The 26962-nt window shown below is 42.3% G+C and overlaps 5 protein-coding genes across 8 annotated transcripts; 1 reads left to right on the forward strand and 4 right to left on the reverse strand.

Moving 5' to 3' along the window:
• Positions 536-4904, reverse strand: LOC18785854 (sorting and assembly machinery component 50 homolog B). Of its 3 annotated transcripts, none has more exons than XR_002270258.1 (5): positions 4184-4904; positions 3142-3627; positions 1946-2458; positions 1391-1549; positions 536-908 (listed from the first exon to the last, which is right to left on the reverse strand). XR_002270258.1 is itself a non-coding variant. In XM_007218920.2 (4 exons), the coding sequence occupies exons 1-4, from the start codon at positions 4712-4714 to the stop codon at positions 1466-1468; spliced, it is 1614 nt and encodes a 537-aa protein (XP_007218982.1). In that variant the 5' UTR covers positions 4715-4903; the 3' UTR covers positions 1013-1465. The 3 variants fall into 3 exon arrangements, 1 of the variants encoding a protein (XP_007218982.1); XR_002270257.1 differs by lacking the exon at positions 536-908 and adding an exon at positions 1013-1275 and having other exon boundaries at positions 4184-4903; XM_007218920.2 differs by lacking the exon at positions 536-908 and having other exon boundaries at positions 1013-1549; positions 4184-4903.
• On the forward strand, positions 5071-7820 carry LOC18785534 (probable inactive serine/threonine-protein kinase bub1). Its single transcript, XM_020556513.1, has 5 exons — positions 5071-5355; positions 5438-5582; positions 5792-5949; positions 6398-6482; positions 6573-7820. The coding sequence occupies exons 1-5, from the start codon at positions 5273-5275 to the stop codon at positions 7647-7649; spliced, it is 1548 nt and encodes a 515-aa protein (XP_020412102.1). The 5' UTR covers positions 5071-5272; the 3' UTR covers positions 7650-7820.
• Positions 7915-16502, reverse strand: LOC18785661 (non-classical arabinogalactan protein 30). Of its 2 annotated transcripts, none has more exons than XM_020556628.1 (2): positions 16188-16502; positions 7915-8368 (listed from the first exon to the last, which is right to left on the reverse strand). In XM_020556628.1, exons 1-2 carry the CDS (start codon positions 16451-16453, stop codon positions 8098-8100), a joined length of 537 nt encoding a protein of 178 aa, XP_020412217.1. In that variant the 5' UTR covers positions 16454-16502; the 3' UTR covers positions 7915-8097. The 2 variants fall into 2 exon arrangements, with proteins under 2 accessions (XP_020412217.1, XP_007221143.2); XM_007221081.2 differs by having other exon boundaries at positions 7915-8361; positions 16181-16502.
• LOC18787678 (probable inactive receptor-like protein kinase At3g56050) lies at positions 16845-21041 on the reverse strand. The gene is made up of 9 exons (XM_007220573.2): positions 20575-21041; positions 20327-20465; positions 19889-19960; positions 19642-19785; positions 19411-19551; positions 18773-19227; positions 18181-18371; positions 17956-18088; positions 16845-17780 (listed from the first exon to the last, which is right to left on the reverse strand). The coding sequence occupies exons 1-9, from the start codon at positions 20687-20689 to the stop codon at positions 17182-17184; spliced, it is 1989 nt and encodes a 662-aa protein (XP_007220635.1). The 5' UTR covers positions 20690-21041; the 3' UTR covers positions 16845-17181.
• On the reverse strand, positions 22990-23700 carry LOC109947447 (uncharacterized protein At5g39865-like). The gene has a single exon (XM_020557438.1). It carries the CDS (start codon positions 23698-23700, stop codon positions 22990-22992), a length of 711 nt encoding a protein of 236 aa, XP_020413027.1.

The raw sequence follows: 26962 nt of genomic DNA on the forward strand, positions 1-26962 counted from the left end.
GTCAATCTGATAATAATAGTTATTATTATACTATTCTGATGACCATAATTCTGCTCTCAGTCGATGGCTCTTTCAAATTTGAAAAAGAAAAGAAAATAATTCAACGAAGAGTCGCAAGAATATATAAAATTCGCAACTGCCCTCAATTTTCATATTTTATACATATTATGAGTTTTTTGGTGGAATTCGACATTCCCCTCATATTATCAAATCATGACATGCAATAACTGAGCTGTATTATATGTGTCAAAACTCACAATGGACCACATGACTAATCCCATTCGTAAGGGGTTTGGTTAAAAGCCATTACTCATGCACTCGAAAATCATGCCTACTCCCAATATTACTTGTGTAAAAATCAAAATAAAAACTAAACATATTATTTATTTATTCTAATTTTGCAAAAAGACTTATTCTTTAATTAATTGGGCATGTTGAGTATATTATTATGTAACGCATGCCTGCATTAAAAGGAAAGAAATAACATCGAACCTAATAATAGTTTAATCTCAAGGTATGTTAAGTCTCCTTTTCATGTGAGGCAATATGTGGAGAAATTAATTACTTTATTACAGTTGGACTTACTTAACTTTTATCTTTTAAAATAAAATTAGAAAAGTCTTAAAAAAGAAAATTAAAGAATTTTTCAACCCTCTGTCTCTATCTCAAACCTGCGCCACCCCTCTCCTCCCTTGCTCTTCCTATCAAATTCCTAGGGTGGCATCTGTAGCACCTTCAGAGTATGCTTCAACTCAATCCACATCGGCTGTGCCTTCCATTGATTTTGTGTTGCAGAGTGAGAGTGTACTAGAGAGTGTGTTTGTAGCAAATTCAATGGTGCAAGTGAACAAAGATGCGCTGTGTTTGGGATTTGTGGATGCTGGGCTGTGCCGAAGTAACCCAAGGTGCTGCCATTGTGATCAGAGCAATGGATCTCTAATCACTACTGATATGAGATACTTAAAATATGTAACCTATTATTCAAGAAGTAAAACAACAAAAAGCATCAAAATTGAAAAACCAAAACAAAAATTACTTCCGTATGTTCAAGTGACGAGCAATAGAAGATCTCAACGGGGAATATATTCAACATACTTTGGCAAGATAAGGATCAACGTACAGGGCAAGAAATAAATTGTATGAAAAAAATTTGTTGGAATATCAGGCGATTCCATGATGTTCTAACTGTCTTAATCAAATGCAGCCAATATATATTCCAGCACCTGAAATCTCATGTTATTTCCTCCATATACGCAGCATAAAGCAGCATGCTTCCTGAAATTTTAGTTTTAAGTTGGAAGTACAAAGGAATATTGTAAAGCTGTCTCAACTCATATTCTAAGCAAACAAGTGGAGCTGTCAATCCGGAAGAAAAAAAAACCTCAGATACCTGAAACGACATGCTTTGTGTCACCTCAAGTTTAGCCGAACATTAAATATCATAAGAAAAATAGAATCCCAGATTCTATGATGGAGCTGAGATGCTAAAGCGAAAGCCAGTCTTCCCACGGTCATGCTCAAATTGCTTCAGTATATAGTAGTAGTTGCACTGACAACAAAAATCAAGCTTGTTAAAACCTAAGACCATAGGGATCGGATAACTAGGCAACCAAATGAAAAACAAGAACCAAACACATACACATGAACTCGGGTCAAAATAGCAAGCACACACATGAAGACAGGCACATGCACATTTCTCACTTTTATGGAGTTAACTTGTGCGGCTCACGCAAGAACAGACCATTTAATCATAACCACTTCCAAATATTTCAAAAGCATTCCTGATTCATAATTACCCACCCCTATCGTAATTACCCCAGCACAATAGAAGATCAGTTAATGGAAAATTTGATTGCTACACCTCCCAACCCTTCTTCTCCCAAAAAAAATCAGATTTACAGCCCAAACCTTGTTTTTTGTTTAAAAATAAGTTTATATAACTAACCTCAAGGCGGAAGAATTTTGTAGGGATAACAACCCCAGCTCCTACAGAACTTCGAAATGACTGAAGGAACTTCGGGACAGAAAAGTTCCGGAACTCGTTCTCAGTCAATTTTGCGAGATTCCCGGCACCTGCGAAAATATGTCCATGGACCCCATGTTCTTTTAACCAGCGAAGTGGAAGATCAAATGAAATGTCTGCAAACGCAGAAACAGCAAGATCTCCTCCAATAGAATCTCTTCCAGACGATTCTGAATTCTCATCAGTGGAATTATCAGTGACATGCCTTCTTGGTTCAGTAGGTCCTAGTCCCCTTGTCTTGAATCCCCACACTGTCGTAGGGCCACCCACAGTGCAAACTGGAGAGAAATCACCACCCAAGAAGAACCGCTCTGGAAGGGATGAGGGCTTGTTCAAGAATCCAGTCCCCCATGGAAAAATTACTCCTGCGGAGATCCCGAAGTTAAGTGCAGCATGATAAAATCCAAATGGGACGGCAAAACGAAGATCAAACTCCTGTAGCAAACAATAAGAGAAGAAAGTTAATAATCATAATAGGAGAAGAAAAAAAGTGGAAATAGGACAATCCTTAAGTTGGTTCTTTACAAAATCCACATATAGCCATAACAATAGATCATCTTATTTGAATCTTCTAAAAATTATCGGTAATTTGCACAACAAAGCATAATGTGTTAAGTCCACAACAGGGGCTTCTGAGATGGCCTACTAGAAAAATAGGACTACAGTAATGGTTATCACTCAAGAATATGAAATAGAAGAGCCAGTCCAGACAGGAAATATCAGAAACATCTCAGTACTTAATCACAATCCCGGGAAACATTTTATACTTAATGATAATCTAATAATGAAATTATGATTTATAATATTTATAGATCTCCTAAGCACAGGGGATATATGAAGTACAATCAAGAGCATTTAACATGAACATACATATATTTTCTTTCCCTTTTACCTTCATCTTTTAGGCTTAAAGAGAAATTAAACTTGCCAGAGTCATATGAGAGACTAAACAACAGTAGAATCCCAACATGATAAAAGAAATTATAACATTTTTTTAACAATTTGACCACATGAATTCCATGAACAAAAATACAAAATCAATTGCAATTCAAATGCAGGCAGCTAGTTGCTTGATAGTCAACAGAGAACCAAAAGAAAGCAGAGAATGTGTACTAAACCTGCCGCAAGAACCGCATACTCCGATGATCGGGTGAAATGCCACCAATGTGACTAGAAGAAACAAATGAATAACCTTGAGTTGGCCTCAAAGTGGAATTTCTTCTGTCAATCTTAAATGTGTACTTGATAGATGAAAGTAAGCCATGACCGAGCTGCCTTCTTATTGACCTAGAGGCCATTTGTGATGGATCTGCCAGAGTACGCCAACCAAGATTGTATACCAAATCATGGTGCTTGGATGAAAATAAGCCAAGAGAGAGCCCCAACATGCGCTCTTTATAAGAAGAGAACTCCAGCCAATCTTGGGAAAGCAGGAACGCGCGTGCCGTCACAGGAGTTAAAAAACCTTTGAATCTGGGCAAAAACACACCGGCACTTAACTCCGATGTTTGGCTGGGACCATATGCCAAAGAACCATCCCACAAATCCCCATATCCAAGCAGATTTTTGAACTTAACTGATCCTTCAGCTGTCCAAGACCTAGCCTACAAAAATATTATACAACTCTGTAAGTCATATGAGGGATAGCATGGTTAATACATACATATGTTCGCATTTAAAAACAAGAGAACAGAACATATTTGGCATCTTAGCTTCCATATGTGCATTCATCACTAAAAATGCACCTCCTGATAAAACAATATCATGAGCCTTAAAAACGACTAACTGGGAGTATAGACACAATTATGTTTACCGCTATATTTGTGGATATGTGAGATAAATTTTACACATACGCCATCTCGTTCACTCCTATTTGTGCAAATAATTACACCATGCATATTTGAATTCACATTTGAACTCTATAATCAGAGTTTGCTATTCACAGTCCTAAAGTAAGCTAAGCCTGTTTAAGAAGTCCATGAAAGTATAATAAATACATGCATATACTTGTGTTCATCTAGAATACCATCCACATTTTCGTTTTGACCAATTCCTCAGCAACCAGACAGTCCTATAGCAATTCCACGTACTAAACCCTAATGTCACCAATTCAGCAAAACAAAACGTATATATACGAATACACCCAAATAAAAAGCGTACCGCCGGCTTCGTGTAAGCACCGATTTCTCCGGAAATCGGGCTCTTGGTCTCAACGACCTCCACAATTACATTGGCAGTTCCAGGAAGCTCCGGCGGGCCTGAATCAAGAGTGATCCGAACCGAATCAAATATCTCCAGCCGCTGAAGCTTCGCATTGGCAATCCCAGCGGCCTCGAGCAGCTCTTGCATGGTGGTAGCCTTCTTAATCCCCTCCAATTCGGCCTCGATCAAGTGCTCCTTAGTCTTCGTGTTGCCCTTGATCAGAACATCGTGGACCCTCAGATCGACTCGCTCGGTCGACATCCGGTGGACCAGGTTCTCCAGTTTGTACTTCTCCGCACGCAACCGTGCCTCCTCGGAGAGGGGATTTCGTGGCAGAGATGGCTCTTGGTCGTCTTCGTCTTCGCCTTCGTCGTCTTCGTCGTCATCGACTTCGTCGGGTTCGGGTTCGTCGTCGACGGTGACATTAGAGGGACGTTGATCGTCGTGGTCGTTGTTAGGGTTTTGGTTTTCGGAGTCTGAGTTTGCCATTGGGGGAGAGAGGGGTGGGAATGGGTGAAACGAGCGGCGGTGCTGTTGAATTTTGAAGGCCACTCAACAGTTGCTGCTGCAGTGTGTAGTGATTGTGTGAGGCCTACTCTGTTTATCTTGGGCCCTCGAAGCCTTTTTTCTTTCGCGCCTTGGAAGCCTTTTTTTTCTTTTCAATAAGCAATGTAATTTTATTGTAAATGTGATGATACTCTTTTTCATGCATATCTAATACATATTAAAAATTGTCATAGAGATTACAATTACTATTAAGTTTTAAATTTATACTTCTCATATTTTGTTATTTTAGAGTTTAGGATTTGTAAAGCAATTTTGATTTTCTAGTTACTACAAGAAAATAGAGAATAGAAAATAGAAAAAGTTTCAGACTAAAGCCCAAAAGGGCTCAGATCATTGAATGATTTATGGGCTAGGCTGGGCTTTCCCGGGTCGTTTTCTGGGACCTTGGGTGAAAGGGCTCCTTAATTCAAATTCAAATAAAACCTCCCTCCTCCTCCTCCTCCGGCTCCACCACCACCACCACCAACATTACCAGCATCCATGGCCAACAACGATCTCTTCACATCGTTAATCGCAGAAATCAAAGCCTATTCCGGCAAAGACCCTCTTCTCCCTTGGCTAAGGTACCCTTATCACCCGCATCTCTTCATCCCCATCATTTGAGATTGTATTCTTTAACCTTTTGCTTATATAATGTGGTTGCAGAGGGATTAGAAGAATGAACGACTCACTCCCACCTCACACTCTAAAGGAGAAGCTGCCTCGCTTCTTGCAGAAATGCGCACAGACTTTCGAGTCCGATCGGCGATATCGAAATGACTTACGCTACATTCGAGTTTGGTTAAAGTTGGTAACTTATCTGTCCCCTTTCTTTGTGATGATTGGTTTCTGGGACGTGTAGATTTTTCTTCATTTCTTTGTTACTGTTTGGTCAGTGAGAAAATTGAGGGAGGATGGTTTTGGAATTTTATGCAATAATTGCACAAGGATCAGTCCAGTGGAGTTGGGTAAAGATTCGGTTTTTACATTGTTTCTTTTTTGTTTGTTTTTGTGGAGTAGATGGATTTTGTAGATGATCCGAGAGCATTGTTGAGAACAATGGAGGCTAACCAAATTGGGACAAAGCACTCTTTATTCTATCAGGCATATGCTCTCTACTATGAAAAGAACAAGAAATTTGAAGAGGCTGAAAAGATGTACCACTTGGGAGTGCAAAAGTAAGTATTCAGCATTTTGTTTATTGAGTGTATTATGATGCTCTCAGTGTCTGAAAGAAATAAAGCCATACTGGCTTTTCCTTCTATTTTGTAGCATTGGTTAAGTTGTTTAGCTAATTTGCAGCTTGGATGCCAATTTGTAATTCAAATTTATACTAGACGTCAGACATTTGGCCTATAAATGACAGTAACTTGAATTTTCAGAAGTCTAGTTGATCCTTGAGCTAAAGTGCTTTATAATTGAGATAGAACACATTTCATTTTCCCAATCGGTTTAACATGTATTAGTTGCCGCTTTTATCAAACGAGTTGCTTTCTTTGATGCTAATGGTTTGAAATGGACTATTTGTTCCTCCCATTGCAATAGCTACTTCAAAGGTTAAAGTGGTATGTATGTCTCTGAAACTTGAACGGCTGTTGTATTTACTTCTTACAAACTGTTGAACAGGCTTGCAGAGCCCATTGGAGAGTTAGAGAAATCGTATGAGCAGTTCCTTCGTCGCCTGGAGAGACACAGGAGACACCAAAACCAGGTAGTTTCCTTCCCTCTTTTTTCACTTGTATAGCAATTTTAGCTTCTGTTGGTCAGACTATAACCCTAGAACAATGTTCTACGGTGCCAGGAAAAGAGAACAACAAAAAGGCCTTTGTCAGATAGGAGTATCCCTCCAAGTGGAGAAAGGAACAAAGAAAATGCGTGCAGGACTGGGGCCAGGCCTATAGAACCTGAGCATGATGCAAATATAAGTAAGCATCAAGTGACTGCTAAAATAGGGTCAGATGAATCCAGGATGTTTGGCAGTGATGATACAGTTGTGGCGAAGTTTGTAGACACCGCCATTGTTGGAAAGTCTGAAGCAGAAGATGCATGTCACCATGGATTGGTGGATCCTACAATAAACATGAAAGAGGCCATGAGCGCCATAAATAACATGTTTCGAGAGCCTTTAGAGACAGCTCCAGTTAGTAGAAAATCACGCCAATGTCAAAGGAGGGACGATAATCTGGGCAACGAATTCAAGGTATTTGTTGATGAAAACTTGGATAATAGAGGCAAATCAGAAGATAAAACGGAAGAGTTGAGTTTGCCAGTGCTGCAGCATAGGAGAACTGTTACCCAGCAGTCTCGCCAAGAACCTTTAAACATTTTCATTGATGATAATAAAGATAGCCCTGATCAGAGTGATGTCCAAAATTCGACAGAAGATTCTACCTCACCTGCTTCACATGGAAATGTTTTTGTGTTTCCAAATCCAAAATATCTTCCAGGTGAAAGCTCTGGTGATTTGGATGTTGGAGGCTCATCTCAACCAAGGTTTAGAGAGGATACCATGGTTTGTAGGTTTGTTGGGTCTACCATTTCGGATGAGCCACAGGTGGAAAATGTTTGCCACCATGGTTTAGTAGACCCCACAATCAACTTAAAGGAAGCCATGGATGATATCAATAACATGTTTGGGAAGCCAATGGAGTTTGTAAGGAAGAGGAGAGTGAAGAAGCAGGACAAAGGAATAGATAGAAAAAATGATTTTGGTGTCTTTTCTATACTTCCTGATGATAACTTGGACCATAAACAAGAGAAGAAAATGCCAGATTTACCACGAAGATCAAGAGATGCTGATTTGTTTGAGGCCACTGTAACAACAAAGGAGGCCATGGATGAGATCAATAAGATGTTTGGAATGCCCTTGGACTTTTAGGAACAATTTCAATTTTCAACTGCTATGTGTGTAATGCAGATTTTCGGATTTGTTGTTGTAAAATGTATTGAGTTGTGTTCCCCATTTAACCCTTGTATTTGAAATTTGGAAATCTCAGCATAAACAGGTTTGTGCCTTTTCTTTTTGTTTCTGTGTACTTTTGGTATCTTAGTTTCCAATTTAAGTCGAAGCTGAATTATGCCTACAGTGCCATTAAGTTTGTCCCCTATTTACTTTCACTGTCAAAAGCATAGAAAAGAAATGGGCAAATGAAACATGTCATTTCGTCACTCTGCAGTACAAACCAATTTATTCAAGAAACAAAACAACTGCTGCAATGCCAATACAGTTACATTTAGAAAATAAAATTTTGAAAAAAAGAAAGAAAGTAGCAAATTCGGTTGAAATTTAGGAGGACAATTAATCAGGGAATAGCTGGTGTGCCAAATCAAGAGTGAGTATTGGAGCAATGAGAAGGACGGAAAGCCAAAGGCCCTGCAGCATATATAACTGCCTCATAATTCCTACCCAACAATCTCTTGTTTTCGGAACGAAGAGGGGCACCATAGAGACCGTTATTGACATTACTGAGGTCACTGCAATTGGCAAGAGGAGAAGAAACTAGCTTCACATGGCACCCATGGAGTGGATGGTCCAATATAGAATGCGCCATTTTGAAGCCTTCAAGCTGAGCATAGAAGTAGCCTTTAAGGTCTGTGTGGGAACCTAATTAAATCAAAACCCTAGGTCAAATAATTAGGCCAATCAATTTGGGAATTATTTGACCTAATTAGGAGTTACCTAACCTAATTGGGAATTACCTAATCAAATTGGGGGTTACTTGATCCCCAATTTAATTAGGGGTTTGGTTAAATCCATAATCCCTAAATGCACCAACCCCACCAACCACACCAACCCCACCAACCACACCAACCTCACTAACCTCTCCAAGGCCACTATAAATACCTGGTTGCGCACAAGGATGAGGTACGCCTAAACTCTTACAAAAACTCTACAGAAGTTATCTCTCAAGAACTCTAGCCACCCCCTCTCTTTCTCTCTCTCACACAAGGCTCCGGCCACCACACACGGCTCCGGCCACCCGGTTTTCCTTGAATTACCCTACCTAACTTAGGCATCGGAGGGCCTTTGGCCAACACCCCCCGGGTGTGGTCCTTTTACTCCGATCTGTTTTGCAGGGAGAAAGAGAGGCGGAGAAGACGAAGGAATATTGGGCGAATATTCTCCCGTGAGATTATTTGCACAAACAAATTGGTGCTTTCATTGAGAGCGCGAGTTATACTCAACGCGTGCTCAAGGAATCCGTTCCTCCTATTTTCCAATCCGCCGAAGCCTTCCAAACAACCATGGTTGGAAGCATGAACACGAGAGGCAAAGCCGCCGCGATGGCTAGATCCGCGACGACCCAAAGCCACTCCACCCGCGATCCCGCGATCGACATGGTGGCACCGCCACCTCTCACCACCGCCGCCGAACATGGTGGAACTTTCAATCAAGGTGGACTCGTTACCACCGCCGACCTAGGGCCGGTCTTGGAACAACTCCAAGCATTCCCTCCATTGCCTCCACGCGCGACGCACGCTCCTGCATACACCTTCAGTGAAAACCTAGCCCGTGTGCAGTTGGGCTCCGCACACTTCTCTCCTCCCGATCCACGAAGTCAAGCAGACCTTAATCTAAGAGTTGACCAGCTAGCTCAGAGAATGGACGACCAAAGCGATCTAATGAGGCAGCTCATCAACCAAATAGGCTTTGCTCAAAACCTTGGCCTTGGACAACCGGGCGAGGAGAGAAGGATGGACGAACGCGCCGGCAGACGACTCGACGTCCGTGCCCGCTTGGGCCCGCAGGGAAATGTACATCAAAGGCTAGGCCCCCAAGGAAGTCAGCTAAACAACCATCGCAACGAGGATCGCGAAGAAAGGCGCTCAGCTGTCAACTCACAGAGAAGCGCTCTCGAAAGGCTAGGCCCCCAGGGAGGCCAGTTGGACAACCCTCACAATGAGGACCATGAGGAAAGACGCTCTGTTACTCACTCTCGAAGAACTAATTCTCGTCGACAAGCTACAGAGAATCTCTCGCAGGCGCAGTCCACCAACACTCCAACTAGGCAGCCCAGGCGAGAAGGTCGGCCCTCGGAGGACAACGAGGAAGTCAGTCAATATCGTGGAGGTCGCCAACTTAACCAACCAGCAATGTGCGCAGAAGACGTTGAGAAGCTCGTGAATGACCGACTTCGAGACTTGAAGACCGGAGGAAACTTCGAGGATTCACTACGTAAGGAGATGGACCAGGTGAGCTCTACGCCTTTCACCCTCGATATCGAGCAGGCCGCTCACCCGAAGCGATTCTCGACACCCTCATTCATACACTTCAAAGGGGATTCTGATCCCGAGAGCCACTTAAAACACTTCAAAAGTGTTATGATCCTCCACCAGGCTGACGACGCGCTAATGTGCAAAGTATTTACGATAACCTTGCGAGGGGCAGCCCAAGACTGGTTCCACACCCTACCATCCAGGTCGATCAGCAGCTTCAAAGAGCTAGCTTACGTCTTCACCAAAGAATACACCTCTTACCGGACAATCAAGAAGAACCCTGACCACCTGTACAACCTGCGCAAGAAGTCTGACGAATCCCTTCGAGATTACATCAAGAGATTCAAGGCAGAAAAGGCGAACATTGTAGGATGTGACGACCGAATCGCGTCCTCCGCTTTCAAGAAAGGTCTTCCAGCTAAGCACGACTTGTACCGCGAGCTGACTATCACTCCCAGCCAGACTCTGGCAGAGGTCTACGCGACTGCGGAACGCTACGCGCTCTGGGACGACGATCGAATCGCCGCAAAGAAGTCTACAAAGCAGGAAGATCAGCCAACTAAGCGGGCAGGCCAAAAAGGCGACGGATTTAACAACCGAAACAAAGACAAGCGCAGGTCGCACTCACAAGGGGAGGCTACGGCAGGAGAGAACTACACCAAGTTCACCATCCCCATACATCAAATCTTAGCCCAAGTGAAGAACAAACCTTGGGTAAGAAGACCACCGCCCTTGAAGGGAGATCCGGACAAGAGGGACACTAGCAAATACTGTGCCTTCCATGGAACGCACGGACACACGACGAACAACTGCTTCGCGTGGAAAGCGCATCTTGAAGAACTCGTGAGAGAAGGCCACTGCACTGAATTTGTTGCGAAGCAGGCCATCCAACGGATTGAAGATCGAGACACCGCTAAGGAGCCGCCTCAGAAGGTCATAAGGATTAACACAATCCTAGCCGACTCCGAGGAGTCTGGGCTGACCAGCAAGGAAAAGAAGAAGAAGATCAAACAGGCCACTGTGATATCCCAAGTCTCGACTGACCTTCCACTAGCAGGAGACGATCCTATGATCGGCTTCCAAAAGAAAGATCTGATCGGCCTCGACACGCCGCATAACGACGCCCTTGTCATCAGCATTCAAATCGCTCAGGCCATGGTCGACCGAATCCATGCAGATGAAGGCAGCGCAGCCAATATCCTACAACTGGCGGTCATCCAACAGATGGGCTTGGAGACAAAGATCAACAAGTTAGCTAGATCGCTGACTGGCTTTAATGGTGCAACAACGGTTACCGTGGGCACAATAGACCTCGACGTCTACTCCCCACCTGTGGTCAGCTTGCAAACATTCATGGTCATCAATGAGGTCTCACCCTACAACGGCATCCTAGGCAGACCATGGATTGGCAAGATCAATGCCATCACCTCCGCCACGCATCAGAAAATTCGGTACCCAATCCCTGGGGGAGGTGTCGGCCAAATCAACAGCGATCAAGCAATGGCGAGGAAATGTTCCGCCCAAGGGCTGAAGAAAGGCAAACAAGCACAGTTTCTCCCTGTGAGCCAGGCGGATCTGGAGGAGGTTGAGCAACCGAATCTTGCTATCTTATAGCAATCAAAGCGTCAGGACCAAGCCGAGGAAATCCGTCCAGAGGCCTTTCCGGAAGAAGGATGGAAACCCGAGGAGGACGTCGAGTTAATACTCTTGGATCCTGACCAGCCAGACAAGAAAGCGCGGATCGGCTCGCGCTTAAGCCCAGAAGAGAAGGTGGAGCTTACCACACTCCTCCAGAGCAACAGACATGTTCGCATGGTCGCCATCAGACATGCCTGGCATCGACCCAAAAATCATATGTCATCGACTCCACGTCAACCCCGCGTGCAAGCCAGTGGCGCAGAAGAGACGCAACTTCGCACCCGAGCGAGTCGCTATCATCGAAGCCGAGATTGACAAACTCCTAGCTGCCGGCTTCATCGAAGAGGTCTCCTACTCAGAATGGCTTGCCAACATTGTCTTGGTGGCAAAACAAGAAAAGGGCAAATGGAGAGTTTGCATCGACTACACAGACCTCAACAAGGCATGCCCTAAAGACAACTTCCCATTGCCGAGAATCGACCAACTCGTGGTTTCCACTTCTGGCAATCAGCTGCTCAGCTTCATGGACGCCTACTCCGGCTATAACCAAATCCTGATGCACGAGGATGACAAGGCGAAAACTTCTTTCATCATCGAGAGAGGTACCTACTGCTACAAGGTCATGCCCTTTGGGCTGAAGAACGCCGGAGCAACCTATCAAAGGCTTGTAAATAAAATCTTCAAGGAACAGATCGGCAAAACTATGGAGGTCTACGTGGATGACATGCTGGTCAAAGCCCCAAAACGTGCAGATCACATTGGAAATCTTGCTGAGTCATTCAGTTTGCTCCGCCAGTATCGCATGAAGTTGAATCCAAGTAAATGCACGTTTGGTGTATCCTCCGGCCGATTCTTAGGATACCTAGTCACGCAACAAGGTATCGAGGCACACCCACGTCAAATCAAAGCCATTCTCGAGATGAAATCGCCCTCCACGGTGAAGGAAATACAAAGTCTGACGGGCAGAGCAGCGGCCCTCAACCGATTCCTCTCGAGATCAACTGACAAGTGCAGACCATTCTTCAAAGCTTTGAAGAAAGGACAAAGAGACAAATGGGACGAGGAGTGCGAAGTAGCTTTCCAGAGTCTGAAGACTTACCTCACCTCACCTCCTCTGCTCTCAAAGCCAGTCCCTGGTGAGGACTTGTTTGTATACCTGGCAGTGTCCAACTCAGCTATCAGTTCAGCTCTCATCCGAGAAGAGCTGGGGGCCCAACATCCGGTATTCTACACGTCAAAAGCTCTCCTCAATGCAGAAACTCGCTACCCGAAGTTGGAGAAACTTATTTTGGCTCTTGTAGTTTCTGGGAGAAAGCTGCGACCCTACTACCAAGCTCATCGAGTCATCGTCATGACCGACTTTCCTTTGAGATCAATCCTCCACAGCCCTGATGCTTCTCAGCGACTCATGAAGTGGGCTATAGAGCTAAGCCAATATGACCTCCTCTACCGGCCAAAAACTGCAATAAAAGCCCAGGCTTTAGCAGACTTCGTCGTAGAATTCACCCCGTCAGTCGAAAAGGAGAAGTTGGTCAACCAAAAGAAGGAAAGTTCAGAAGCAGACGAGACCTCCGCAGAACCTAGCCAACCCAGAGACATGTGGCAGTTGCGCGTAGACGGAGCGTCGAATCAAAAAGGAGCTGGAGCAGGGGTCGTCATCACCACTCCGGATGGAACCCTGTTGGAGCAAGCTATTACGCTTGGCTTCCTAGCCTCGAACAACGAGGCAGAATACGAGGTGTTGCTCGTCGGCCTACGCTTGGCAAAAGAGCTCGCAATCAAAAAGCTAGCCATCTACTCAGACTCATAATTGATCACGAATCAAGCCTCAGGTGAATACATGGCAAAGCACCCAAGGATGATCTTGTACCTTGACAAAGTCCAAGAGCTGTTAAAGGCATTTCCCACCTTCACCATCCAACAAGTGCCCCGGGCAGAGAACGTTCATGCAGACGCACTGGCAAGCCTAGGATCAGCGCTGGATACCCAGTTCAGACGCTCCATCCCGGTCGAACACCTTGACCGACCAAGCATTGAAGAAACAGAGCTAATCGATACCATGCAGATTGACGAGGACCCCAGTTGGCAAGACCCCATCATCGACTATTTGACGAATGGAAACCTGCCAACGGAGAAGTCCGAAGCTAGAAAGATCCAGCAGAAGGCCGCGAGATACTACATGCACGGCAACAAGCTCATCCTCAGATCATACTCCAGCCCTCATCTCACCTGCATAAAGTACCCTCAAACACTTGAGGTTCTCTGCAAAATCCACGACGGCGAGTGTGGCAACCACTCTGGGGGCAGGTCACTCGCCCAGAAAGCTCTAAACATAGGCTACTTCTGGCCTACCATGCGTCACGACTCCGCTGAATATGTCAAGAAGTGTGATCGCTGTCAGCGATACAAGCCGATCCCTAACCTGCCTACCGAAGTCTATCATCCGCAAAATAGTCCATGGCTGTTTATGCCATGGGCCATCGACCTAGTGGGTCCCTTGCCACCAGCGCCCGCCAAGAAAGAAATGATGATCGTCGCCACCGACTACTTTACTAAATGGATCGAGGCCGAAACTCTATCCTCTACTAAAGAAGCCGATGTGGAGCGATTCATCAGGAAAAACATCATCTGCCGGTTTGGCTGCCCACAAAACACAACATTTGCCCATAAGCAGCGTCCTTCGGGAGACGCAGGGTACGCCAGGAATTTCCTAAGGGAGATATCCAGGTTCCTATCCGTTTTCTAAGGGAGGCAGGATAGTCACACAGTTGCCCATAAGGAGCGTCCTAAGGGAGACGCAGGGCGACGACTAAAAGCGTCCGTTTGGAGACGCAGCCCGCTAAAAAAGCGTCCTAAGGGAGACGCAGGGTGCGCCAGGAGTTTCTTAAAAGGGGGTCGCCATGCTTCCTGCGGGAAATATCCAGGTTCCTATCCGTTTCCTAAGGGAGGCAGGATAGTCACACAGTTGCCCATAAGGAGCGTCCTAAGGGAGACGCAGGGTAACGACAAAACGCGTCCGTTTGGAGACGTAGCCCGCTAAAAAAGCGTCCTAAGGGAGACGCAGGGTGCGCCAGGAATTTCTTAAAAGGAGGTCTCCATGCTTCCTGCGGGAAATATCCAGGTTCCTATCCATTTCCTAAGGGAGGCAGGATAATCATGTAGTTGCCCATAAGTAGCGTCCTACGGGAGACGCAGGGCGACGACCAAGGCATCCTACGGGATGTGCAGAATACACCCGGAGTCTCTCAAGGGGGACCCTGGTGTTGGCCAACTTCCTAAGGGGAATCATCATACGGGATGAGCAGAACACACCCGGAGTCTCTCAAGGGGGACCCTGGTCCTTGCCAACTTCCTAAGGGGAGTCATCTTAGGGGATGTGCAGAACACACCCGGAGTCCCTCAAGGGGGACCCTGGTGCTCGCCAACTTCCTAAGGGAAATCATCCTACGGGATGTGCAGAACACACCCGGAGTCCCTCAAGGGGGACCCTGGTGCTCGCCAACTTCCTAAGGGGAATCATCCTACGGGATGTGCAGAACACACCCGGAGTCCCTTAAGGGGGACCCTGGTCCTCGCCAACTTCCTAAGGGGAATCATCCTACGGGATCCTACGGGATGTGCAGAACACCCCCGGAGTCCCTCAAGGGGGACCCTGGTGCTCGCCAACTTCCTAAGGGGAATCATCCTACGGGATGTGCAGAACACACCTGGAGTCTCTCAAGGGGGACCCCGGTGCTCGCCAACTTCCTAAGAGGAATCATCCTACGGGATATGCAGTGCATGCCCGGAGTCCTTCAAGGGGGACCCTGGTACTCACAAATCTCTAAAGGATGACGTGCAATCAAAACATAGGCTGGTTACTCAAGCAGTTCACAAGTCAAACACCTCCTCTACTCGGAAGCCCAAGTCCACGAAGGAAGCCCAGTTACAGCTGGACAGCCCAACGGATAATTTACATCTCCTACATGCCACTACGCGCCACGCAGAAGCTGGGGGACATTTGTGGGAACCTAATTAAATCAAAACCCTAGGTCAAATAATTAGGCCAATCAATTTGGGAATTATTTGACCTAATTAGGAGTTACCTAACCTAATTGGGAATTACCTAATCAAATTGGGGGTTACTTGATCCCCAATTTAATTAGGGGTTTGGTTAAATCCATAATCCCTAAATGCACCAACCCCACCAACCACACCAACCCCACCAACCACACCAACCTCACTAACCTCTCCAAGGCCACTATAAATACCTGGTTGCGCACAAGGATGAGGTACGCCTAAACTCTTACAAAAACTCTACAGAAGTTATCTCTCAAGAACTCTAGCCACCCCCTCTCTTTCTCTCTCTCACACAAGGCTCCGGCCACCACACACGGCTCCGGCCACCCGGTTTTCCTTGAATTACCCTACCTAACTTAGGCATCGGAGGGCCTTTGGCCAACACCCCCCGGGTGTGGTCCTTTTACTCCGATCTGTTTTGCAGGGAGAAAGAGAGGCGGAGAAGACGAAGGAATATTGGGCGAATATTCTCCCGTGAGATTATTTGCACAAACAGTCTGTGACAAAAGCCTTGTAGAAGCTGACTTGGTCTTTGTGGTTGTTGCAGATGACACTGACTTTAGCTGAAGGGATTGGCTCAGCATCAGTCAAGGACCATGTTCCATAGTGGTCACAGCTCTGGCAATAGATCATGCCTTCCACCACCACGTCGATTTTCTTCTGCGCTTCCTCAGGCTTTTTCGGGTCATATTCAGTGGCTGCTATGGAAGGGAAGGCCAGTGGGATGAGGAGGGTTGAAATGAGGATTATAAGCCGCCTGCTTGCCATTTCTTAGGACTTAGGGAAAGTACTTGCAGCAGGAGCTTTATTATTAAGACTTTAGAGCACAAGGGTGGGTTGAATGAAGAGAGATTGGATTGGGTGGTATATATAGCAAATTGGATGATTGGTATATCTGGTGAAACAAAGTATTGTTATTGGACGTGGGGGCTGCTAAGTCGCATGTCAACGATCTGCAATATTCCAATACGTGAGGGCCATCTCTCTTATGATGAAAATAATCCTGCTTTATAATATGATTTGTCTTTTATTTATTTATAAGTTGGCTGTAGGCAATCACAATGATCCGAGGTCTGTTATTTTTGGGTTGTATTTGGTATTACTTATAAATGTATTTCCAAAAGTGCAAATTAATCTGGATTTAACTTTCCCATGGATATCCAAAGCTTACAAGAATACTTGTAAGGCAGCAACATGTTTCCAAAACTCATGTTTGGCCTTCTGAAAGGTGCTTTCTCATTAAGTTCATCATAGTTGAATGAACAAAGAAACGAAGTGATAGGTTCATGTATTTTTTATGCCTCTTTTACATTTTACTATTAAACAAAAATACTACGTTTTCCAGCCTATTTCGATTATATACAAGTAGAATTCTATCACCTTGCCATAGATACAAATCTCTATCAACTAAAGGGAGCTGCATAGTTGGTGCCTTGCCAGTTACAGAAGATGAAAACGTGCCCGTGTTCATACTTACAATCAGGACTCTTCAGCTTCTAGCTTCCATCTGGAGACAACAGTTCAAGCTCTGCCCACCAAAGAGGGGAGAGTTTTGGGGTTGCCCCATCAGGTGAAATTCCAGTTATTTCTCTCAATCTTGCACTGACTTCTCTCATTGGCGGTCTTTGTTTCGGGTCAGGGTGGACGCAAGATCTTGTTACTTCTCCGATTCGATCCAGCTGCTCCTCTTGGAAAGATTCTAGAGTTGGATCAACCATTTCTTTGAGGGGTTGCTCACCTCTCAAGTAGTCAGAAGCCCAGTCTTCAAGTGAGCCATTGTCCACTGAATAAGGAAGTCTGCCTGTTACCATTTCAAACAATATGACACCAAAGCTGTAAACATTACTTTCTCTGTTTGCTGATGGTGTGTTAAAAAGCTTTATGCCAGGTGATTCTTTCTCAGCTTCAGCGGTCTCGTTCCAGAAACTATATTCTGAGACCTTTGGCGCATAATCCTCCGTTAGCTGGACAGATGAAGAATTCAAGTTGTTGTGAGCTATAGGCGGGTTCAGCTGGTGCATATAATCGAGGCAGTAGGCCACTCCCATTGCTATTCTCATTCGCATTATCCAATCCAAGTGCTCAGCTTCTTTTACTGCAAGTTCATTAACATTAGTTTAGATATCTCATGCATTATTAGCACAAACACACACATTTAAGGAGAGGACATTAAGAAGAGTTTCCTGTTAAGTTCAGAAAGATCTAAGAAATTTTTTACCATAAACATACGCCTATCCATGTAAATAATAAAAAAGTAGCTTTGTACTCACTGTGTAAATGCTCAAAAAGTGTCCCATTGGGAGCATATTCAAAAACCATCATTCTAGTGAAAGGTTCTTCTTCCTCACAGTACCCAATAAGGCTGACAAAATTCTTGTGGCTCACTTTTGATAATGTTTTGATCTGAAAACATAAGCATTAGAACAATTAGGGCCTGTTACTGTTAGACCACATGAAACGGGCATATCATTTTCTAACTTTCGCTTGTTTAATACCTTCTTCCTGAACTGCAACTCTAAATTGCTGCACCAACACTTAGCAGATGTCTCTACAAGAGAAGCCACCGCAATTTCAACGCCACTAGACAATGTCCCTTTGTACACTGTACCAATTGGTGAAGAACCTATTACATTACTGAAATCTTCACAAGCCGCTTCAAGCTCTGATCTCTTAAGGTTTGGTACCCCTGCAATGGAAGTTCGATTTCATGTTTAATTAAAAGAGACATAACTGGCAACATGAACATGAACAATGTATCTAACAGATGGGGTTGGGAAAAGGACTTGCAAATCTGCCTGCTTTGCAACACGACACACCTGCTGGCACCAAATTGCCAAACCCTTAGGTTCGAACCGTTTAAAACTTCTGGAGCTACTATCATCATGAAGAGATGATTTACCTACCATTTTCACCAGTATTCACAGAATATTAAACAACTCAAAGTTGTCATACTTAATGCTTTTTCGCTCCCGTTATGCACGTAACTTGATATAGCAGCCGAGATGTTATTATACATACACAATTATTTATCATTATAGAATTTAGATTTACATAAATTAACATTTTCTGTTACTTAATAAGCCTTACCAGTGACGAAGGCTTTTTGGAGCTGTCCACTTAATCCTGTGGCCCAAGGTTTGACAGTAGCTACCTTGTTGCTTTTATAGAGATACATAACAATGATTAAAATTGCAAGAGAAACAGCCACGCCTGTGCCTCCAGTCAATAGCGCGACTTTAAGCTTTGATGCGAAACGTTTGGAACTTGCTACTGGAGCAGAAAGTGAAGGTGAGGAAGCTGGTGCGGTAGGTGGGGAAGTTGGATTCGAGTTGGATGATGGTGCAGGTGCAACATCAGTATTTGGGGAAGATGCCGGACCATCTGGGCCTGAGTCTGAAGCAGAAGGTTCTGGCCCTTCTGGCGTTGGTGCTTTGTTGGGCATAAATGGATCAAAGCTAAAAAAATTTTTAGCCTCTGAAGGAGGGACAGTTGCTGCTCGGAGCACTCTCCCACGAATAGAGTGTTCAATATGAGCAAGGTTCCTATAGCAAAGATAAAAGGCAGCATCAGATAAAACAGAAGATGCACTATTTCTAAATACATAAATATTTCAAGAGAAGTCACTAAGAGCATATAATTGAGACTAGAGTATTCTATGACGAAAAGTAATGAACTCCCTTTTTCCTACATCATTAGTCCTGCAAAGCCTAACTGAAATTACATACCATGAAATGGATCTTTCATTGCAAGATGATTCTCTGCCTGTACCAGAAAGCTGATTCTCATCAACTTGAAATTTGGAAAGAATCTCCAGGTTGTAAATTTCAGGAGATAAGATACCAAGAAGCCTGTTGTTATCCAGTAGGCTGCAACGTGAGCAAAAATTGATTATTATACATGTATGGGACAAAATGATATAGAATAGATAGAACTTAATGTTCGACAGGTGAACCTACAGGATTGCCAACGAAAAATTGCTGCCAAGGTCAGCCGGAAGTGGTCCACTGAAGTTGTTGTATCCTAAATCTAACACCTCCAATTCCTTCAACTCTCCAATCCCTCCAGGAATGATCCCCGTAAAGGAATTGTTGCGCAAAATACTGTACGAAAACTTTAGTTTAGCAGGATGCACCAGAGAAAGATCACAAAGGAAATATACTGTAAATCATTACACATCGAGGCAATGATAACAAAAATGCTTACATAGACTTTATATGGACAAGGTTCCTGAGCTCAGGTGTTAACGTTCCACCAAGACAAAGATCTTTTAAGTTCCTGTGCATCATATACATCTAACTTTAGAATCAAAACGGTTAAAGTAGCAAAACAATGAATGATGAGTTTATAACAATGGCAGTACTACCATATTAAAAAACTTGACATTAGTCATCAAGTTCAAGTTTTTGATTGATTTGTGATAGAATTCATGATGTCCATTTTTTCCTTTCAGAGCTTCTATTATGTCCTTGAATTAAAAACACAATGAAAATCCCATGTACTCATGGCCAGTTCATGGGCCAAAAGAGAAGAAGAAAGGTTTTTGAGCTATCTCAAAACTTCCTAACTTAAGAATTATATCTTCATAGTCTCAACTTATCATTCAATATATGAATGGAAAAAGAAGGAAAGAAAATTACTCACAACACCACAACTTTTCCATCTGCACACTCGACCCCGAACCATGAGCAAGGGTCAACCTCTCCATCATCATCGTTCCAATTCGACAAAGCACCAAACGGGTCACTGACTACTCTATCTCTAAACCTCAATAGCGCCAAACCTGCACAAGAAACAACCAACTCTTTTTAAACATTTTCCTTCACTTCCTCGACGACCAAACAGTAAACACTTCAACACCAAAAGCCCAGCAGCTCAAACTAATCCCATACCTTCATCATTCAAAGACCAACAAAAACTCAAATTCTGAATCAACAAGCAGACCACCACCATACCCAGCATCCCCAAACGGTCCTTCAACCTACTGAACTTCCACTTCTTGTTCATTTTTGTCACGATCGACGCAAACCCAATCAAAATTTTCACGAGCTTGAAAGCAAACAGAGGCAAGCCAGAGCAAACCAAGCTCAGAACTTTGATCTTGTCTTTAATAAACAGAGTTGAAAAGGCAAATGAGTAAAGTTCAAAAAACGTGTTCTAGTACTTGCAAACTAATTTAGACCCCCCAGAAGTGTTTGAAAACGCGTACCCTGCAATACAAGTGTTTGATTAATAAAAAAGACCTAATTTTTTTATCTGTTTTTGGAGTGAGAATTAAACCAAACCAACCCAGAGGTTATAGCAATTGCCAAAAGGGAACGAACCCAAGTGAGAATGGGTCCAAGAACTAAAGCTCACGCCGGGTTTTGGCTAGCGAGAGCTTGGAAAATGGAGGAAAGGTTAAGACTTGGGACGCGCGCGTTTGGATTTTAGTCAAGAACCGGCAAAAGACTTTTGCCGTACGCCATCGACAAATAGACAACGAGCACGTCAGCTCAAAATAAAAAAGATGTTTTTTTTCTTTTTAAAGGGAAATAAATAGACGACGGAGACAGTGTTTGTGTCTTCATCTTATTGACTGAGTAAAACAGTCTTTTCTGGATAAGTCTTTGAGTCGACATGATACCTTCCACGAAATTTACAGCATTCCACCAAACAATTCTTTTGTATTTGTATGGTTAACAAGGATCTTCATAATTTTTGTGGCCCTTCACATTTGCCCAAATAAAGATTTTAAATTAATCAGACCCCCAATTTGATCTGCAGAATTCTCATATACTTTTTGCTTGAAATATGTTTTCCCAAATTCTCAGTTATGTCATAGAATGTAGTAGGATAAGAGTTTGTTGTGAAAGGGAAAGAAAACCAATCATGAAAATAATGAAGATGATTGGTTTTAAAATTAAAAATAAGATCATGTACATTTATGTGGTTCGTGCTTGTGCAATAAAGTTTCTCTCTTGTTATGTTGATTGATAGCGAGCAAACCATTGACTTTTAGATTTATACAGAGGCTAAAAAATTTATGTAATTCATATTTCATCTATACACACATACATGATTAAATGAGTAGAACGTCTCACGTAAATTGTCCGACCACTCGTACCACAAAGAATTAAATTGTTTGCATTTGGGTACTATGTGGTCCAAATGCAACCCTTAATACATGAATTATTCTCCTGTATAAAATTAGTCATACAGTTCACATAATCAGGCCGTCTAGCTCAAACTTTTATTATATATTGGAATTTTTAAGTGAAGAATTAGCAAGTTAGTCCTAATGAGATCACCATCCATGATCCATCCGCAATTTATTTTGTTTAGTATAATATACATAATTATAGTCATCAGCTGGAAAGATTGAACATGATGATGTATTTGATATTGTCCCACTTCCAGCTCTTGGAATTGATAGGTTACTAAACCACTTTGCGTGTACACGTGTGCTGCGTATATCACAATTTAAAAGCAAAAGGTCCAGCTCCAGACAGATGAACCATTTGAGCTGCGTGCACCCTAAACCGCAATGTGCAATGAAAGCAGTTTGCAGCCCAGGTGTTTGAAAAAAGTCCAGACTGAAATCCATGTGCCGCGAAGCCTTTAATCAAAATCCACAACCAAGCCTTGACTTATAGCCCAAGCAGGCCAGTATGGTAGTTGATAGTATTTAAAAAAAAGACAATTTTGATGTAATATTAGGTAGCCCTTCTATAATAGCAAAATTTTCGTTTGATTGATTTTAGTAATGTCATAATCTGAATCTCACCAACCAAAATATACGCCTATATACCCATAGAAGAATATTAGAAAGCTAAAAAGACAACATGTTGCCGGTAATATGTGTTTTGACAAAATAAAAATCTGAAAAAGGAAAAAAAAAAATATTTTCTGACAAATTATAATGTTATGACTCAACTAATGCCCGGTAGTTGTAATATTTTCAATGACATATGAAGTTATAAAGTCCAAAACAATCTTATCGCTTATATAAAAAATAATATATGTAATAACAACCGACTTTCATTCAACAAACAAAAGTATCGAACAAGACAATTTAGTTTCCTTAAATAACAAAATGCTTATTTAATAACAAGATACAATAAAATTCTTGTTTCATTAATCAATCACATTCATATCCCTTGAACTAAGCAATTAACATTCTTCTGGCAAAAAAAAACTATGCAATTAAATTTTTTTTTTTAAAAAAAAAAAACCTATGCAATTAACATAACAAAGAAAAAATAAGAAAAATAATAACTGTGTTTTTTTTTTCTTTTGTTTTATAGTTTAATCTATAGGATTGAGAGCTATACTTCCTTGTGTCGACGTCGCAGCGGGGAACATGAAGGGCACATAATCAAACCGTTGACGTTGCAGACCGTACAAGGCCTAAACCCGCCCTTGTCACTATAGACCTTATGGCTTCCATTACATTTTTGACAGAGAACAAATCTGAGCCCTCCACAAAAATCACAAGCTCTGGGGTCCACCACTGGGAGCCCTTGGATCAGTCTCTTCAGTTCACCACTCTCATGGAGCTGCTTCACCTCTTCGGCCCCACCAATGAACAGCCCGCCAATGAAAACCATTGGCAGAGTCAAAGTCTTATTCCCCGTAATCTCCTGCAGCTCGTCTAAAAATTTTACGTCCATCGACAGATCTCGCTCGTCGATCGGGGCGCGGAACCCGCGGAGGATTGATCGGACGGTCTTGCAGTCCTCGAAGGTCCTGCGCACGACACGAAGGCTGGTGTAGTAGATTACGACGCGCTGGTCACCGTCGGGTAGTTTGGGGCTGTGTGGGGTCGCGTTTCGGTGGGCCCACAAGCGAAGGACTGACGTGGATATCTTGACCCGGTGCAATATGGAGGCGCTCCGCGGGCTGAGAGCTTCGGATTCGGGTTGGGGTTCGCAAAGGTTTTGGATGTCTTTGAAGGATGAGCAGGAAAAACTTCTCTGTGATCGTGGAGCTCTGGCTGTGTGCACCCTGCTTGGTGATTTTAGCCATGGTGCCCACATGGTACTCAAGAGAGAGAGAGAGAGAAAGAGTGGATTTTTTTGGGAGGAGCGGGAGAGAAGGGTGCTTTACTGTATAGTGTCTTGCTGGGTATCTCCTTAGGGCTATTTAAGCAAAGCACAATAGGAATTAGGAAGCCCTAATAAAGTATGTGATGTTAAGTGGTTCTAGATAAGAAGACGAGACATCTTTAGAATTTTAAAAAAAAAAATTTAAGAATTTCAAAATAGTTCTCGGTTCAGTCAAAAATACGATGTTATAACTCATCACAGTACATCGAATATATCAAAAAATTACCCGTACAATATAATAGTAGTTAGTTAAAAACGGATAACATTGCCACTTTCATATTTATTGATTAAATTTTGCTTTAAAAATAGTTAATTTGGTGTGCTACTAGGAGATGCGAAATAATCATCGAATAAGAAACTTTGTATAGGTTTTTTTTGCTTTTTACCAACAGGAAAGACAAGGTTCAAACTTCAAACATTTTACAATATTCAAAGAGGAAATATCGCAAGGAGTTTTAAAAGTCTATTGGTGTACATGAACTTGGTGAATTTAGTAGGCATTCACAAGGGGATGGGAACCCCTCCATTCGTTTGAGAGGACAAATTTCATAATAGTAATTGTGTGGTGGGCTGAGAATTGCCAGGTATATTTGCGCTTGGTTGCAAAATATGAAAATAAGGATTGACTGACTTACCTAAGTTGCTCATAAAACATTCTATATATCTGCTAATTTCAATTTACCATAGAGTTGTATTTTCCAGTTTTGGGTGCTCAGGCCACAAATGTGTGGTCCAAAAGGTATGCGTGCATGCACCCAATTAACTGTTTTTGAGCTTTAAATATATGTGTCATTTTGAGTTGTTAATTATAAACCCTATCTACACCAAAATTAAGTAACAGGGTGTAATCCAAATGCCTCTAACCATTGGAAATCGGAAGTTTTTTTTGTAGATGCTTATTGGGCCTCATTGCCATTTACAACCCAAATGCCTATCAAGTATCTTTGGGCTCAAAAATAGATCCTAATACTTATTGTATGGGACTCGCATAGCCCAACCCAATTGTTGTTTATGTTTTCTTTTCCTTTTTCTTTTGGTCAAATGTTATGGTCCTCCTGTCTAATGATGGTGTGGTGTGCGCAACTTTTACAGGACTAGGTTCCTGAAAATTCGGAAAACATTAGTAAAAAGAAATAGCACTTGTGGATCCGCTTCTATCTTCTAACTATTCATTTCATTAGAGCAACTCCATCCATTTGTCTTTTGTCATGGCAAGGGGGGTTAGGAGAGCTACTATTCATGTGAATAGTGGCTGCCCTTACAAAAAGCAAAGTGTGTTTCCACCCATTGCCATGACAACTACTATTTACATGAGATATGAGAAGAGAAATTTGTATAGAGTTTTGGTGTGGAAAGTGAAAAATATGACTAAGTATTTATTTTAAAAAAAATTCTGAAAAGTTTAGTATTTTTTAAAAATTTTTTAGATTTTTAAAAATTATTTTTTGGTTGCTGACGTCATCGTTGACGTCAGCAAACCCAAGTTAGACTGAGGGCTGGTTTTGCCTGAGGGCCAACCCAGGCTTGTGGAGCCCACCCACAGCCTGTGCAACATTTGTCCGCTGAAAGGCTGTTTTGGGCCAAACCCCACGTTTACCCGGGCATGCTGGAGTTGCTCTTACTCACGTCCTCAGCCCAAAAGCAGCCCCCTCCTCCAACTCCATATAGAGCACTAATCACATACAAAACTCAAAGATAAAGGTAAAAGGAAAACAAAATATATGTATGTTCATGTTAAATGCTCTTGATTGTACTCGTGTATGCCCCGTGCTTAGGAGATCTATAAATATTATAAATCATAATTTTATAATTAGATTATTATTAATAGTATATTTATTAATTAGGAATTGGAATTCTCATCAGGAATTGAATTCCACTTATGGAGGATTTTTTGCGTTTACTTCACATCAAGGAATTGAAAAGTAACTAGGCCTCACATAAAATTAGGAATTGAATTCCTGATTTTGGAGGAATTCAATTCTTGGAGAACTAATCCATTAGAAATTAATCTTTTTTACTCATTCTATCCTCCCACAATTTTTAAAATTCCAAATTTGTCATATACTTTAACCTAACAACGAGGACATTTTAGTCACTTATACCCCAATTCCATATGATTTAGTAAACTACTTCAATAGAATCTGGAATCTAATTCTCCTCAATCCAACTCCTCCTCAATTCAATTCCTCCTAATCCAATTACGGATTAGTAAACAAGCCATAAGTATAGAATGTTTCCTGGGATTGTGAGTAATTTTTCCATAGGGGACTGGATTCCCGAACAAGCTTTCATCCCTTTCAGAACGGTTCTTCTTGGGTGGTGATTTCTCTCCAGTTTGCATTGTGGGGGCCTTTAGGACAATGATTTCTCTCCGGATTAGATCTCATCCCTTCCAGAGTGGTTCCCCTTCATAATCCACATCGACATCCAAATAGGGGAATCCAATCCAAGAAGTACCAAAACCAATAAATCACAGTAAAAAAAACTTTAAAGAAAACATTAGATACATTGGTTTCAAGAGCAATATCACATCAAATAGATTTAAGTGAGAAAATGTTCTCTTCTAACTCATATGACATGTTATGTTAACATTCAAGGTCTATATTAACATCATACATAATGATATCGTAACATGTCAAACCACTATGGATTTGGGTACATAATAGACAAATAATAGTGACTTGACATACATACATAACTAATCAAAGTATGAGGCACCTAAATAATCACGATTAGTCATTTTACATTAGAGGAACAAACGTTTTAAATAATAATGATTAATCGAGAAGTCAATGATTAATCTTTAGGTCAGTTTGTATTTATTTGTTATGATATGAATTTTTTATAAATATACTTTATATATTGAATTCTGTGTGTTTGTTTTCATTTTTTTTTCCCTTCAGAACTCTAATTGATACTATTTTTACCCTTGAGTCAAAAAAGATAACCAACGGTAAAGGTTATCTAGACTCCCAAAATATTATGGTCGCGAGCAAAGGTGAAAATCTATTTACAAGGGCTTGGTTGTTAAATAGGCTAGAGACAAACCATTCGGACGAGCCTACCTTTAGAGAGCAATTTGAGACATTGGTTGAAATGATCCTTTATGATCGACATGACTTGTACTTGGAGTTTGATCATTTTCTCAAACTAGTCATAGCTGCTAAAAAACCTGAGTAATCAAGCTCTCTCT

Source organism: Prunus persica, chromosome G2 (genome assembly GCF_000346465.2).
Source record: "Prunus persica cultivar Lovell chromosome G2, Prunus_persica_NCBIv2, whole genome shotgun sequence".
Taxonomy (NCBI): Eukaryota; Viridiplantae; Streptophyta; class Magnoliopsida; order Rosales; family Rosaceae; genus Prunus; species Prunus persica.